The following is a 17,999-nucleotide window of genomic DNA, read 5'->3' as shown; positions in this document are numbered from 1 at the left end:
GGGGGTGAACATGGAGATTTTATGGGCTGAACATGAGGATTCTATGGGGGTGACATGCAGCACATGGGGAGGCTATGGAGGTGTCATGCTGCACATGGGGAGGCTATGGGGGTTCATGCTGCACACTGGGAGGCTATGGGGGTGTCATGCTGCACATGGGGAGGCTATGGGGGTATCATGCTGCACATGGGGAGGCTATGGGAAGGCTGTATACTGTCATGCAATATATGGGGAGGCTGTGTGAGGCTCAATCAGTATTTGGGAAGGCTGTGGGGGCCTCATTCAGTATATGGGAGGCTGTGTGGGGCCTCATTCAGTATGAGGAGAGCCTGTGGGGCTCATGATGTATACAAGAAGGCTGTGTGGGGCTCATTCTGTACATGGGGAGGCTGTGTGGGGATCATGCCGCATATGTAGTAGGCTGTGTGAGGCTCATGCTGTATATAACGGGCTGTGGGGGGGTTTCGAAGATATATAGGGGGTGTCAGCATACTTAATTTTGCTCAATATTAAGTGATACTATTAATAAATTAATATTGAGTAGAATCAGTTTCAAGCTATTAGATCGGCCCTCCACAACAGTCAGGGTCTCTCATGTGGCATCTCGGGAAAATTATTTGTCCACCCCTGGGATGGATTGTGCTGACCAATTCCCTTTAACTATTCATTAGCATATAACGTGTGACTGAGATCATTTTATCAGGTACGCTTGATTTATTATTGGAAAATATGGAGATGTTAGCGCTCCCCCCCCCCCCCCACAACTGTTTGGTACTTTTAAAAGTTTTGGGGGTGAAATCTGCTGACACACTCCCGATAAATGCGACACATGATTATAGATGCCTCACAATCTGTGAACCACTAATTTCAAGTTACAGCTGACAGTTCTCAATAATAAAATCCAGTGCTGAAGTGGCCCGATATTTCTTCCGTCGGTCTCAGAGTAACCCATGAGCTCGGCTTTCAGAGGGTCAGCTGCATTATTGTAACCGATGTACCTTATAATCATAATGAAGCAAAGATTTACCCAAATTCCTTGGAGAGGGGAACTTTGCCAGTGTGCAGATTCTGATGTCTGCAGCCATCTCATTAAATATTAACGCTACAAAGTACTGCACGCTGGCGAAGATGAGAAAAGTTCATTTTCTGTTTTGTGCAGGGCAAATATTTTTACAATGAGTCTATTTTCCTGTAGTGCTGCCCTGAGACGCCGAAGTGCAGATGCCCACAATTGGAAAATGTACACAATCAGCACTTGTAAAGCTAGTTACGTCCACATTGTGTTTTATTCATTATTTATGGATTGTTTTAGAAGTGCAAAAATTAAAAATACTTTTTTTTTTTTTCATTTGTATCATAGAACATTTCTACTGTCTGATCTAGGTTAATAAGAAATGCTGATCCTGAAAGCAGAGTGCTCTTTTTTATTCGCGTAGTTATGTATTTTGAAGACAAAACTATCAAGATATTAGCAGTTGCATGAAAAGTACATCAAACATAAAGCAATTTACCTGGAACAACTTTTGAAACCCTCATGGAACATTTGAGTGGTCAAGAGTCTTATGTTTAAATGGAGAGTTGCAAGGACACTGCTGTTCCATTCATAGTCTGTGGGACTGATGGCGACAACCAAGTGCACTGATCGGATATCTCCAGCAGTCTCAAAGACTATGAAAAAGCAATGTGCTTGTACGACCTCCACTTCCTTAAAAATAGGACTCTTCCCCCCCCCCCCCCCCCCCCCCGTTCTTGCAATTGATCGAGGTCTCAATGATCTGCAAGTCATAGCCATCCTGTGGTACAACCCCTTCATATTCCATCAGGATGACCTCGCTGAGTGGTAACTGCACCATCCAATGAGTATTCTTTTCGTACTGCCATGTGCTTACCAGAATGGCATTCTAGGCTGCAATTACTATAAAATACAAGTATTTAGGAACGCAGTAGGTAGCGGTGAAAAGGTGGCACTGTGTGTCCAAAAATAACTTCTTTATTGAGAGGGGATTACAGCATGGGTGCGGATGGAGCAGGCACCGTAGGGACGAAGATCATTTTGTGGACAGCCCCTACAAAACGACAGCTCCCTCCCCCCACATCCATGCTGCAATCATCTCTCAATAAAGACATTATTTTGGGACACAGAGTGCCACCTTTTGATCTCTACATACTGCATTCCTAAAAATGTTGTTGATTCAAGGTGTAGCACCTGTTGTCCTGGAAGCTGTGGAGTTGCTCTCAATTCCTTAGGCTCTATACAAGGTATGTCAGTCTTTTATGGTGCTGGTGTTCTCTTGCTTTGTGCATAATATACAAGTACTCCCGCTGTAAGTTTTACAGTAGCACAATAAATGATGATCAATGATGTTTTATCAGTAATCTTTATTCATACTGTTCAATATGATCGGTCAAAAAATAGCGAATCGTAAAGGTAACTTGCAGGACTTCTAGAGTTCCACTAGAAAACTTTGTGGTTTTACCAAATCAAAAAATTGCTTGTGTACATATCCTTAAAGAGAATTCGTCACCAGGGCTTTGCTTACCCCATCTGATTCCAGCGAGTTATCACTTACTGGAATATTTCCTGTAGTTTTGATAAAATCACAGTTTTATCTGCTGCAGATCTACCAGTTCTCTAAATGCTAAGCTCTGCTTAAGCTGGTCCACACCACTGATTGGCAGCTTTATGTGTACACTGTGCATAGGCAGAAGGCTGCCAATTAGTAGTGGGGAGCAGGGTTGTAAACAGTGGCTTGCAAATGTATTCACCACCTTGGCAAGTCTGACCACAGATTCTCAGTTGGATTAAGATCCGGGGTTTGACTAGGCCACTCCAAAACATTCACACATTTTCCCTTAGACCACTCGAGTGTTGCTTTAGCAGTATGCTTTGGGTGATTCTCTTGCTGGAAGGTGAAGCTCCATTCCAGTCTCAGATCATTGACAGACTGAAACAGGTTTTGCTCGAGAACATCCATTTCCCCTCGACATAGACCATTTTCCCTGTCCCTGCTGCTGAAAAGCATCCCCACCACATGATGCTGCCTCCACCATATTTCACTGTGGGAATGGTGTTCTTGGAGTGATGAGCTGTGTTGGTTTGGCGCCAGACATAGAGTTTACCTTGGTGGCCAAAATATTAAATTTTGGTCTTCTCTGACCACATCACCTTCCTCCATACATTTGGGGAGTCTCCCACATCTTTTGCCAAACTCAAAATGAGCCTTACTATTTTTGTGTTTAGGTAAAGGCTTTTTTTCTGCCCACTCTTCCATAAAGGCCACCTCTATGATGTGTATGGCTTATTGTGGTCGTATGGACAGATAATCCAGTCTCTGCTAGGGAACTCTGCAGCTCCTTCAGGTCTCTGTGCTGACTCTCTGATTAATGCCATCCTTCCCCAGGCTAGCGTTTTGGTGGGCAGTCCTCTCTAGGCAGGCTTGGGGTGGTACCATGTTCTTTCCATTTGATGATCATCAATTTGATGGTGCTTCAGGGCATCATCAGAGATTGGGATAATTTTTTATAACCCAACCCTGACTTGTACTTCTCAACAACTAGTGGCCCAAACACATACTATTAGATGTTATTTTACACATTACCTGGAAACAGATACAGTTCCCTGCCAATGTGTTTATTACCATGGCCTATTGTCCTTGAATGCAGAAAAAGGGTCTTTGTTCCTTTTCTGTAAAGCTTTTTTTTTACTGGTTTCAGTGGTCAAATATTTTACAGTGCAGAGCCTGTGGGCTGTCTAATAATTTGGCATTTTTAGACCACCAAATTTGTAGAAGCGACTGCCAAAGATAAAACTATTCCCACTCTGCATCAAATAAATGTGGTAGCTCTGCTAATTGCTTCAATGCTCAACATTGTGTATGCGCTAGACACCTGTCCACACAATGTATAGCTGGTATAGAAGAAGTTCAATAGCCAAAGAGTATGTAACGTATTTATTTCAGTCCCTTTTCTTTAACATTTATATAATGTCTTCCTCTGCTGCTTGTTTGTATTAATATTATAATCCTTTGTAATCCTTTTATCTTGGCTTAAACATAAAAAAAGAAAATATTTCCGAACACAACAATTTAATAAAATGCTTCTGTTAAGCAACAAAATGGACTTTAGAGATATGTAAGCCGCTTCTTAGGGCCCCGTCACACATAGCGACTCACCAGCGATCCCGACAACGATATCACCTTGTCAGGATCGCTGGTGAGTCGCTATGTGATCGCTGGTGAGCTGTCACACAGGCAGCTTCACCAGTGATCAGGACCAGCGACACACGGGTAACAAGCGACGCACGTCGCTTAGTTACCCGCAGTGTATCTTATTTACCAGCTCGCTGATGCAGGGAGCTGGTAACCAAGGTCAACATCGGGTTTCTAAGGGGCGCGCAGCACTTAGAAACCCGATGTGTACCTTAGTTACCAGCTCCCTGCATCAGCGCGCTAGTAACTAAGGTACTGAAAAAAGTACCTGCTGTATTGCAAGATATGGTTAGTCTATTAAGACCACGGTTCATTTATTGTTATGGACAAAACTAATGGTTGTTTACATATATTGTGATTACTTTAAATAATTCCTTGGTTACTTTTCAGGTCACTCTGAGGCATTTATGCAAATTGTGTGCTATTTATTCTATTGCCCATTATTCGTTTTTACATACATCTCAGATGCCTTTTCATACTGCTATAGTACTGTGATTTATTCATAGGTAAATGATAACTATTACTACTGTCACAGATGGGGGATGGTGATATTAACAATGACCTGAATTGTATATGATATATTTTTTATAGTATACCATATGAACTTATAATCACAATCCATTGCTTGTCACTCTTATTTGTTCATATATTGCTTTGAACTGTCCAGTTACTCTCCCTTTACGTGGGGGATGCTTTGTTGACTTTATTATGAGCCTTGTGTATGCCTTTGTCATGTTGAATGACTTTTAAGTGTTTTTATATTGGTGTCGTCTATGGTTGTCCAATAAAATTTACAATATTTTTGGTGATCCCTGCTTTACTTTGGTCAGTAACTTTTCTACTTTTTTCAGTGTATGTCATTTACTGACTGCGGGAGTATCCCTAATCTCTATCTAGTAGTGCCCTCCTTGGTTTTACTATTATACTGGTAACTAAGGTACACATCGGGTTTCTTGGCACAGCGTGCCCCCTTAGAAACCTGATGTGTACCTTAGTTACCAGCTCCTGGTCGCTGGTCTCCCGCCTGTCACACGCAGCGATGCATGCTGACCAGCGGGAGACCAGCGACCCCAAAAATGTCCAGCCATTTCAACAGCGATCAGGGATACCCGGCAGGGGGGGCGGTTGCTGATAGCTGTCACACACAGCGATCTTGCTGGTGAGATCGCTGTTGCGTCACGAAACTTCTGTGTGTAATGGGGGCTTTAGAGAAAATATGCAAATAAGTGATTTACAGTAATTGCAGACAAAACTGCTGTAAGGTACATTGAAGCCTACTGGGCCCAACGTCTTGTTACTATCAGTGCAGCGGTCAGTATCTTCTATCTACAGTTAGGTCCATATATATTTGGACAGAGATAACATTTTTCCAATTTTGCTTCTAGACATTACCACAATGAATTTTAAACCAAACAATTCAAATGCTGTTGAAGTTCAGACTTTCAGCTTTTATTTGAGGGTATCCACATTAAAATTGGATGAAGGGTTTAGAAGTTTCAGCTCCTTAACATGTGCCACCCTGTTTTTAAAGGGACCAAAAGTAATTGGACAGATTAAATAATTGTACATAAAATGTTCATTTCTAATACTTGATTGAAAACCCTTTGTTGGCAATGACTGCCTGAAGTCTTGAACTCATGGACATCACCAGACGCTGTGTTTCCTCCTTTTTGATGCTCTGCCAGGCCTTCACTGCGGTGGTTTTCAGTTGCTGTTTGTTTGTGGGCCTTTCTGTCTGAAGTTTAGTCTTTAACAAGTGAAATGCATGCTCAATTGGGTTGAGATCAGGTGACTGACTTGGCCATTCAAGAATATTCCACTTCTTTGCTTTAATAAACTCCTGGGTTGCTTTGGCTTTGTTTTGGGTCATTGTCCATCTGTAGTATGAAACGACGACCAATCAGTTTGGCTGGATCTGAGCACACAGTATGGCTCTGAATACCTCAGAATTCTTTCGGCTGCTTCTGTCCTGTGTCACATCATCAATAAACACTAGTGACCCAGTGCCACTGGCAGCCATGCATGCCCAAGCCATCACACTGCCTCCGCCGTGTTTTACAGATGATGTGGTATGCTTTGGATCATGAGCTGTACCACGCCTTCACCATACTTTTCTCTTTCCATCATTCTGGTAGAGGTTGATCTTGGTTTCATCTGTCCAAAGAATGTTCTTCCAGAACTGTGCTGGTTTTTTTAGATGTTTTTTAGCAAAGTCCAGTCTAGAATTTTTATTCTTGATGCTTATGAGTGGCTTGCACCGTGCAGTGAACCCTCTGTATTTACTTTCATGCAGTCTTCTCTTTATGGTAGATTTGGATATTGATACGCCTACCTCCTGGAGAGTGTTGTTCACTTGGTTGGCTGTTGTGAAGGGGTTTCTCTTCACCATGGAGATTATTCTGCGATCATCCACCACTGTTGTCTTCCGTGGGCGCCTAGGTCTTTTTGCATTGATGAGTTCACCAGTGCTTTCTTTCTTTCTCGCGATCATCCACCACTGTTGTCTTCCGTGGGCGCCCAGGTCTTTTTGCATTGATGAGTTCACCAGTGCTTTCTTTCTTTCTCAGGATGTACCAAACTGTAGATTTTGCCACTCCTAATGTTGTAGCAATTTCTCGGATGGGTTTTTTCTGTTTTTGCAGCTTAAGGATGGCTTGTTTCACCTGCATGGAGAGCTCCTTTGACCGCATGTTTCCTTCGCAGCAAAACCTTCCAAATGCAAGCACCACACCTCAAATCATCTACAGGCCTTTTATCTGCTTAATTGAGAATGACATAATGAAGGGATTGCCCACACCTGTCCATGAAATAGCCTTGGAGTCAATTGTCCAATTACTTTTGGTCCCTTTAAACACAGGGTGGCACATGCTAAGGAGCTGAAACTCCTAAACCCTTCATCCAATTTTAATGTGGATACCCTCAAATGAAAGCTGAAAGTCTGAACTTCAACTGCATCTGAATTGCTTTGTTTAAAATTCATTGTGGTAATGTCTAGAACCAAAATTAGAAAAATATTGTCTCTGTCCAAATATATATGGACCTAACTGTGCACATATATATATATATATATATATATATATATATATATATATATAAAGCTGAGTGTGTGTATGTGTGTGAAGCCCCGCCCACTCCACATAGCCACTCACTCCACACGCAAAGACCTGTTGTTAGTGCAGATGGACGGAGACACATTCACCTCAAAGGCCACCCTGCAAAACTCACCGGGCCGCCGCCTTCAGAGTATGTGTGTGGCAGGCACAGGCCACATTTAGCTCCGTTGTGTCTAGAATGGACTTGCTCCTGTAAGGCATGACATCAAGGGAAAGGGAGGAGCCTTATGAATTACACCGCTGTGCTCAGCATGAAGTTGCTGTGCACGTGTGAGGGGAAGAGAAGAGTGAGGTGCAAATGAGAGGAGTGAGGTGCAAATGAGGAGTGAGGTGTGAGGGGAAAATGAGAGAAGTGAGGTGCTGCAGCAGTATGAGGCTGTGTATAGAGAAGAGTGAGGCGCTGCAGGTGGAGGCTGTGTAAAAAGAAGGAACATGAGGTGCAGGAGGAATAAAGCCCCTTAACTGCCGCCGTTAAGTCGTATCAGCTGTTGTCTGTAGTGTTGAATATCTGATATGAAATGTTTTTATGTGCAATATAATTATTATAATTTGTTATAACTAAGCACAGTTAGTTAGTATGCCCAGGCAACGCCGGGCTCTTCAGCTAGTATACTATATAACTGCGGTAAGGTACATTGAAGCCTAGTGGGCCCAACGTCTTGATACTATCGGTGCAGCGGTCCGTATGTACTATATAACTGCTGTAAGGTACATTGAAGCCTACTGGGCCCAACGTCTTGTTACTATCAGTGCAGCGGTCAGTATATACTATATAACAGCTGTAAGGTACATTGAAGCCTACTGGGCCCAATATCTTGTTACTATCCGTGCAGCGGTCCGTATATACTATATAACAGCTGTAAGGTACATTGAAGCCTACTGGGGCCAACGTCTTGTTACTATCAATGCAGCGGTCAGTATATACTATATAACTGCTGTAATGAAGCCTACTGGGCCCAACGTCTTGTACTATCGGTGCAGCGTTCAGTATATACTATATACAGTGGGTACGGAAAAATTCAGACCCGTTAAATTTTTCACTCTTTGTTTCATTACAGCCATTTGGTAAATTCAAAAAAGTAATTTTTTTTCTTATTAATGTACACTCTGCACCTTATCTTGACTGAAAAAAACAGAATTTTAAAGGGGTCTGAATACTTTCAGTGCCCACTGTAACTGCTATATAATGAAGCATATCGCAGCAGTCTGTATATAGAGACCGAAACCCTGAATTTATGCTGTATACAACCTCATGGCAGGTAAGTTACCTCTCCTCCAAGAACTAAAGTTGGCTCTCTAGTGTCACCTAGGAGGTAACTACGCCCCCAATATCTGGACCCGTCATCGGCTACTCTCATAAATAAGGTAGCCACCAAATATAGATGGCAATAACATGCCAACTTGCTTAATTTTAATGGAAAGCTAATTTGCAAGCTTCCATGTCTGAATAAGCCAGCATAGCGAGCTTTACAAGGAGAAACATAATATTACGGCAGCACCACAGGGTGCCCAGATGAAGATGGGTGGAGATATCCACTGTTACCTCCAAATTTGTCTTAGTTTCTCATCTGAGTAAGAACCCATCATCTCAGTCGAGATGGAAGATTGCCTACATGCCATCACACCTACTTCCCACTGTTTTTGAATAAAGCTTTTATTGACATGTTATCATTTGCCATCTAAAATTCATTGTATTAGTGATTTCTTTATTTGTGCTTTTAAACTTTTATGAAAGGGAACTTGTCATCAGGATTTTGTACTCCAAACTAATGGCAGCTTTAGTGATCATGTAATCCTTACCTTTCTTGTAGAAATCCATTTCTGTGTATTATAGAAATCCATCTTTGAAATTGTATTCTACAGTCATGGCCAAAAGTTTAGAGAATGACACAAATATTATATTTTCACATGATCTGCTGCCCTCTGGTTTTTATGTGTGATTTTCAGATGTTTTTATCACATACAGAAATATAATTGCAATCATATTATGAGTAACAAAAGGTTATATTGACAGTTAGAATGTGTTAATGCAGCAAGTCAATATTTGCTGTGTTGACCCTTCTTCAGGACCTCAGCAATTCTCCCTGGCATGCTCTCAATCAACTTCTGGATCAAATCCTGACTGATAGCAGTCCATTCTTGCAAAATCAATGCTTTTATTTTGTCTGAATTTGAAGGTTTTTGTTTGTCCACCTGTCTCTTGATGATTGACCACAAGTTCTCAATGGGATTAAGATCTGGGGAGTTTCCAGGCCATGGTCCCAAAATCTCTATGTTTTGTTCCCTGAGCCATTTAGTTATAACCTTTGCTTTATGGCAAGGTGCTCCATCATGTTGAAAAAGGCATTGTTGATCGCCAAACTGCTCTTGGACGGTTGGGAGAAGTTGCTCTTGGATGACATTCTGGTACCATTCTTTATTCATGGCTGTGTTTTTAGGCAAGACTGAGAGAGCCCATTCCCTTGGCTGAGAAGCAACCCACACATGAATGGTTTCAGGATGCTTGACAGTTGGCATGAGACAAGACTGGTGGTAGCGCTCACCTGGTCTTCTCCGAATAAGCCGTTTTCCAGATGTCCCAAACAATCGAAAAGGGGATTCATCAGAGAAAATGACTTTACCCCAGTCCTCAGCAGTCCACTCCCTGTACCTCTTGCAGAATATCAGTCTGTCCATGATGTTTTTTCCGGAGAGAAGTGGCTTCTTTGCTGCCCTCCTTGAGACCAGGCCTTGCTCCAAGAGTCTCCGCCTCACAGTGCGTGCAGATGCACTCACACCTGCCTGCTGCCATTCCTGAGCAAGCTCTGCACTGCTGGTAGCCCGATCCCGCAGCTGAAACACTTTTAAGAGACGGTCCTGGCGCTTGCTGGTCTTTCTTGGGCGCCCTGGAGCCTTTTTGGCAACAAGGGAACCTCTCTCCTTGAAGTTCTTGATGATGCGTTAGATTGTTGACTGAGGTGCAATCTTTCTAGCTGCGATACTCTTCCCTGTTAGGCCATTTTTGTGCAGTGCAATGATGACTGCACGTGTTTCTTTAGCGATAACCATGGTTAACAGAAGAGAAACAATGATGCCAAGCACCAGCCTCCTTTTAAAGTGTCCAGTGGTGTCATTCTTACTTAATCATGACAGATTGATCTCCAGCCCTGTCCTCATCAACACCCACACCTGTGTTAATGGAGCAATCACTGAAGCGATGTTAGCTGGTCCTTTTAAGGCAGGGCTGCAATGATGTTGAAATGTGTTTTGGGGGATAAAGTTAATTTTCTAGGCAAATATTGACTTTGCAAATAATTGCTGTTAAGCAGATCACTTTTTATAACATTCTGGAGTATATGCAAATTGCCATTATAAAAAATGAAGCAGTAGACTTTGTAAAAATTAATATTTGTGTCATTCTCTAAACTTTTGGCCATGACTGTAATGAGCCACAAGTGCAGCAGGGCGGGACATTGCACTTGCAGCTCTCCTGCCTCTCTCTGATTGTTTCAATGATATTCTTTGGCTATCGAGATCTTTCCCCGATGGCATCAGTGTATGCACAGTATGGTCCTCATGATGTCGCAAAACCCATGTATTGATTTGTACATGTGCTGCCTCAGGCACTGACAGTGCTGGTATGAGAACTCTGTAAGGAAAGCAGGTCAGAGATGGCAGGCTAGGATTAGGGAGCTTAGCCCGAGAACTGCAAGTGCATTGTCCAAATTTGCTGCACTTGCGGATCATTACCATACAATCCCAACAATAGATTTCTCAAAACAGATTTCTATAAGAAAAGTGAAAAGTTTGTCATCATCACATCACCTTTACATACATGCCATTAGTTTGGGGAATAAAATCCTGATTACAGCTTCACGTTAATATATTTCTTTTCTGTTACTTATAAATGTTTGATGCTTGTGGGTCTCCATTTTATACAATTTTCTATTTCAGGTAGATAGTGCCAAAAAGTTGTGTAATGTGAAGATTTCGCAGTTGACTAGCGACATCTCCGTGCTACAAAGGGTATGTACCTGTGTTTTATATGTGAACCTTGGTTTCTCCATTTATTAAATGTATGTACTGAACTATTAAATGCAACTTGTCAGCTGATTCTTGATGCCTGATCAATGGGCAATATGAATCCGAGACCAACTCCAGTATTACAAAACTTCTATGCATTACTCTGGAGCAGTGTGACAACTCAGAAAAATACATAATTAAAATTAATCCATGGGCAAGGTCCCCCTCGGCTCAGCTAGATTGAAAGGTACTCCCTATGTGTGTATATGGAGAGACGTGTCAATCTACCTGGATGGGGAGAGAGATGCCTGTGGGGACTTCTTAGATTAGCCTTCTTAATCCCACTGGACATTCGTAGTTAAAGAGGTTGTCCACTACTTTTTCCATGGATGACCTATCCTTGAGATACGTCACCCGGATAGATCACAGGATAGGTCATCAACAAAAATGTAGTTGACAACCTCTATAAATATAGATGTGATTCAGGCAGCATGAATCACAAAAAAAGTGTGTATATTTTTGTATATGTATATACTTGTAAATGTTGTGTATATATAACAGAGCTATTGTTGTCCACTGTTTCTTTCTAGGGGCTCGATTAATTAATACTGGCCTTGAGCATGCTAGTCTTAATGCAGGAGTAAGATGATTTTAATTTATTAACGGAAACATGCCTCTTCTGGTGTACTCCTTTTTGCACCTTAGTAGAAATGTTATTATACAGGGTGGGCCATTTATATGGATAAACCAAAATAAAATGGGAATGGTTGATATCAACTTCCTGTTTGTGGCACATTAGTATATGGGAGGGGGGAATCTTCAAGATGGGTGGTGAACATGGCAGCCATTTTGGATCCAACTTTATTTTTTCCAATGGGAAGAGGGTCATGTGACATCAGGCTTATTGAGAATTTCACATATAAAACAATGGTGTGCTTGATTTTAGCGTAAGTTTATTCTTTCATGAGTTATTTACAAGTTTATGACCACTTATAAAATGTATTCAAAGTGCTGCCCATTGTGTTGGATTGTCAATGCAACCCTCTTCTCCCACTCTTGACACGCTGATAGCAACACTGCAGAAGAAATGATAGTCTAAGGGGGTCAGATTCCTTGTAGGAATGCTCGGACCTGACACCCATAATGCGGGGGTGCACCATCTTGCTGGAAAAACTCAGGGAACGTGCCATCTTCAGTGCATAAAGAGGGCAACACATCATCATGTAGCAATTTCAGATATCCAGTGGCATTGAGGTTTCCATTGTTGAAGAATGGCCCCACTATCTTTGTACCCAATATACCACACCATACCATCAATTATGGGTGTCAGGTCCAAGCATTCCTACATGAACAGTTTCCTGGAAAGTACATTGTTCGTCATGGGCCAGTTGAATGGCCACCAAGGTCTCTGACCCCCTTAGACTTTTATCTTTGGGGTCATCTGAAGGCAATTGTCTGTGCTGTGAAGATACGAGATGTGCAGCATCTGAAACAACGGATACTGGAAGCCTGTGCTAACATTTCTTCTGCGGTGTTGCTATCAGTGTGTCAAGAGTGGGAGAAGAGGGTTGCATTGACAATCCAACACAGTGGGCAGCACATTGAACACATTTTATAAGTGGTCATAAACTTGTGAATAACTCATGAAAGAATAAAGTTGCGTTAAAACCAAGCTCACCATTGCTTATCTTTTGAAATTCTCAATAAGTTTGATGTTCCACATGACCCACTTCCCATTGAAAAAAATAAAGTTGGATCCAAAATGGCCACCATGGTCACCACCCATCTTGAAAAGTTTCCCCCCCTCCCATATACTAATGTGCCACAAACAGGAAGTTAATATCACCAACCATTCCAATTTTAATTAGGTGTATCCATATAAATGGCCCACCCTGTAGTCAGTGATTGGGGTAAATTTTTGGCGTAAGTTACACGACTGAAGTGGCATAACATTTTAAGAACTTTAAAAAATTTTCAAGTGGCCATCGTCGCACCTTGTCCGGATTATGATCTTCTTTTCCAATATTTTTATTTTTTTTAACAAGGGTATAGAGGGGGGTGGGGGGTAGAGGGGATGGGGGGGGGAGGGAGTTGATGTAAGGGTAGGGCAGTAAACATAACAACAAACGTAAATTTGCAAAGCAGCAACAATTTGACCCAAGTAAAGCAAGGGACGCAGCCCTTGAAAAAATAGCATTGTAAACAACAAACTATGGTATACAGAATAGAAGCAAACAGTGCTATGATAGAACATGACTTTGACCTTAACATTATAAAGACCAATATAAGATAATACAGAGGCCAAGAATAATTAAATATAAAGGCTAATCAGGTAAGTGATGGAGGGAAAGATTGATCCCATTTGTGCCACTTTCTGTAGAATTGGACGAAACTATTGTTGGACAGAGCGAACTTAAGTTCGAGGTCTCTGTGTTGTGTAATTAGTTTGACAATGAAGTCAACATCAGGTAATGTATGACTTTTCCAGTGAAAGGCGATAGCATTTTTGGCGACCATGCAAATATGTATAACAATTCGTTGAAGAGAATTATCTAAGGCAGAGGTATTCAGAGAGAGCAGGGCCAATTGTGGTGTGAAGGTAAATGGTGAACCAGAGAGTTTGGTAATTATAGAGGAAATTCCTGACCAAAAGGTAACAACAGTAGGGCAACTCCAGAAAATGTGTAATAGATCCCCCTTACAGCCGCATTTTCTCCAACAAAGTGGGGAGTTGGAGACATCTATGTGAGCTAGTCTAGATGGTGTATAGTACCATCTGGTGTATACCTTGAAGTGTGATTCCAGGAGAGGCATAGATATCGTAGACCGGTTGGATAATGAAAATGTTTCCTCCCATTCATCTGCAGAGGTAGTGAGGTTGAGAGATTTCTCCCAAGTGAGCATATGGGCGCTTTTTGTAAGAGACAAGTCTTTGTTGAAACAATCATAAATAAATTTATGTCCCCAGAAGATTTGGTGATGCAGGTTAACCAAAATTTTTAGAGACGCCTCTGTAAATCTAGGTTTATTACTTAAGAATAATTTGATATGTTCCCTTAGTAACAAATATTCATGGAAGAAAGAAGAAGGCACTTTGAAGTTATTCTTTATTAAACTGAAACTCAAGTAGTTGGGGCCATTGAAGATGTCACCTATTGTATTTATTTTGAAGTCAGCCCAGTGAGGGGGTGTAGTTTTTCCCAAGAATGTATAGACATGGGTTAAAGGTAGTCTATACAGCGTGGATATTTTTTGGCTACGGCCATCTAATCTAGAGATTTTACACCAGGCCAAGGAAATTGCCTGAAATATCGGGTGAGTGTGGTTATTTGTAGTCAGATTAGAAATGGCTTGGAAAACCAGAGATTTGAGATGATTACCTTTGTTGATGTCTACCTCCAGGTCATGCCATGCGGGAACACTCGTGTCTGATAACCAATGTATACTCTGTTTAATTAACAAAGTATAATAATGAGCGGAGATATTCGGAAGACTAAATCCACCATGAAGTTTCTTTTTGAATAATGTTCTGGTGTCAGTTCTTGTTTTTTTGTGGTTCCAAATAATATTGTTTATTCGCGACTGAATGGCCGTTAGGCATGCAGTGGTGATAGGAAGTGGTATGCATCTGAGAATATACAGAATTTTAGGTAATGTAAACAATTTCACCGCTAGGTTCCTCCCCCACCAGGTCAGGTCTCTATCTCTGAAGGTATTGCTGTCCTTCTGAATCGAGTCCGACAACTTTTTCATGTTTGAAATAACAGTTTTGTTTAAATCTTTATTGATTATAATACCTAGATACGGTAGTTCCTTCCTGCACCAATTAAATGAAATAAAAGATTTTAGGCAGTAGTTTCTTCGGGATTGACATGGATAGGTAGTATGTTGGATTTTGAGTTATTGGTTTTAAAATTTGAAAGGGCTGAAAAGGTTTCTAGTTCCTTGAGGGTTTCCATAGTTGATGATACAGGGTTTGTAAGGGTCAGGATTATGTCGTCCGCAAACAGGCTGAGTTTATGTTGGCGGTTGTTGGTAGAGAGGCCAGTTATTTTTGAGTTTTGTCTTATGGACTCCACTAATGGTTCTAACGCTAAGTTGAATAATAGTGGTGAGAGGGGGCATCCTTGTTTTGTGCCGTTATTGATAGCGAATGTATCTGAGATGTGATTATTGCAGTTAACTTTAGCTGTGGGTTTTTTGTATAGTGCCATGAATGTTTTAAGGAGATTGTTGTTGAACCCAAATTTAATTAAGGTATGTTTCAGGAAACACCAGTCGATGCGGTCGAATGCCTTCTCGGCGTCAAGTGATATGAAAACTGTTGGGGACCTGGTGGAGTTAGTAAGTTTGACGGAGTCCAGTATTCTCCTTGTAGCATCGGCTGGTTGCCTGCCTTTTACGAAACCCATTTGGTCGTTCGCCACCAAATTGGGAAGTATATAACTCAACCTGTTTGCTAGGATTTTTGAAAATAATTTTGTGTCTGTATTGAGCAAGGAAATTGGTCTGTAGTTACTTGGAGATAGGGGGTCACCAGATTGTTTGGGAATTAGAGTAATGGAGGCCTCCAGCATCTCAGGCGGAAAGGAACCTATTGCGGAGGCATGGTTGAAGAGTTTCGTTAACTGTGGGGAAAGGGATTTACTGAAGATTTTGTAGTATGTATTATTATAGCCGTCCGGCCCAGGTGACTTATGAAGATCGAGGTGTTTAATCGTGTCTTCGACTTCCTGGGTAGTGAATGGAGCAGACAAAGATTCTATATCGTCGTTGGTTAAAGATGGTAGTTTAATGTTTGTCAGGTATGATTTGATGTCCTTTTCTTTTGGGGGTGGTGATAGGGGGTCCGTGTTCAAATTATAAAGTTTGCTATAATATTTGGAAAACTCATTAACTATATCCTGGGGATGGTGAAGAATTTTATCGCCTTCCATGGATGAAATTTTACTAATTCTGTTGTGGATCCTTAGTCTTTTAATTTTATTTGCCATATACCGTGTGGGTTTGTTTAAAGCGGAATAGAATTTATACTTCGAGGAATTAAGGGCTGCTTCATAGGGTGAATAAAGTAAATTGCGTAGGTCTTGTCTTAATTTTGCCAATTCTGCCTGTTTATTAGAGGGACATGAGGGGTGGTCTAATATGTATTTCTCCTGTTCACGTATGGACTTGTGAAGTTTATCCAATTTTTCCCTATTTTCTCTTTTGATCTTGGAGGAAATATTGATTAAAATACCCCTGATGACGGCCTTATGGGCGCACCAGTTGTTAGATGGATTGGTAGCCTCCGGGGTATTTTCAAGGAAAAAATCGTCTATGGCTTTTTGGATTGTTGCTTTATGGATGGGATCGTGTATGATGTTAGAGTTACATTTCCACATTCTGGTGTTTCTTAATGGCGGCCCAAAGAGGAATTCGCCAATGACTGGGGAGTGATCTGATATAGTCCTATCTCCAATACTGACCTTTTTCAATTTTTTAAGGGAAAAGATGTCGGATAAGATTAAATCAATCCTGGAGGCCGATTGGTGGACTGATGAAAAATGTGTGTATTCTCTGGAGGATGAATTTAGACATCGAAATGTGTCGTAAAGTTCATTCTTATCCAGCCACCAATTCAGATCGTTCGAGGCCGGTCGGGAATCTGAAGTGGAATCAATAGTCCTATCTGGAGTGGTGTTAAAGTCGCCCAGAAGTATGAGGGTCCCTTTTCTCACCTCGGTTACCTTTTTCATCACTTTCGTCAAGAATCTGGCCTGGTGTCTATTCGGTGCATATATGTTAACCAAAGTGCTAGTTTGTCCGTTAATAATGCAGATTAAGATGTGATACCTGCCTTTAGCATCACCAAAATCTTCAATTACCTCAAATGGAACCGTATTTTTGACTAGGGTAACCACTCCAGCTCGTTTGCTAGAATTGCAGGCCTCAAAAATATGAGGGAAGCTGCGACGTTGAAAGTAGGGGTGGTTTCCTGTCAAAAATTTAGTCTCCTGAATACAGGCGATGTCCGCTTGTGATTTGATTAATTCTCTCCACAAAGCGTGCCTCTTTTGGGGGCTATTTAGTCCTCTCACGTTGTAGGACACAATTTTAAAAGTCATTTTAACCGTTAGATAACTGGAACCTGTAAAGGAAATTTGACCTGGATAACAAGATAAGATCTAGAGAACTTACAAGTCTTGAACCTAAAAAGCAAAAATTGCACTGAATATTGTAATTAACAGTAATAAGTATACCAACTACGAGTGTTGCAGGAGCAATGACGGGTTTTTGATTGAAGAATCCAATGAGAGAACTCTGGATCCTGTAAAATTAGAACCTAAAATATAGAATATAAAGAATAGACAACAACAAATATGTCAACTGTAAAATAGACACAAGTAGGTCCGTAGAGCTACCTGAAAAGTAAGAGGGGGTTAGTGAAAGTGGACGGGAATAAGGGAAAATCCTTGGTTGCAGAGAAGCGGAGGCTTCTATTAATTAGAAGACATTTTTCCAGCGGATGCCTGGTCAGTCTCTGTCAAGTGACCTAACAAAGTCCATTCCTTCTTCGACGGTATAGACTGGTATATTCCTGCCCCGATGTGAGATCAGCAGTCGTAGAGGAAATCCCCATTTGTAGTCGACTCTCTTGTCGCGGAGGGCCATAGTCACTGGTCTGAACTCTCTT

The 17,999-nt window shown here is 41.4% G+C and overlaps 1 protein-coding gene across 9 annotated transcripts in view; it reads left to right on the top strand.

Annotated features, from left to right (window-relative positions):
• Positions 1-17,999, top strand: part of SCLT1 (sodium channel and clathrin linker 1) — a 312,009-nt gene that overhangs the window by 145,030 nt on the left and 148,980 nt on the right. For all 9 annotated transcript variants that reach the window (XR_012231549.1, XM_073572082.1, XM_073572079.1 and 6 more), the window contains one exon: positions 11,255-11,326. Coding sequence is in view for 8 of the 9 variants with exons in the window: in XM_073572082.1 (XP_073428183.1) it covers positions 11,255-11,326 (72 nt within the window). In the remaining variant the exon portion in view is untranslated. The remainder of the gene's footprint in view (positions 1-11,254; positions 11,327-17,999) is intronic.

This window comes from Dendrobates tinctorius, unplaced genomic scaffold (genome assembly GCF_039654945.1).
Source record: "Dendrobates tinctorius isolate UK_male_01 unplaced genomic scaffold, ASM3965494v1 ptg000030l, whole genome shotgun sequence".
In the NCBI taxonomy this organism is placed as follows: domain Eukaryota; kingdom Metazoa; phylum Chordata; class Amphibia; order Anura; family Dendrobatidae; genus Dendrobates; species Dendrobates tinctorius.
The sequence above is the reverse complement of the archived record's forward strand: the minus strand, read 5'-3'. Positions and strand labels throughout refer to the sequence as shown.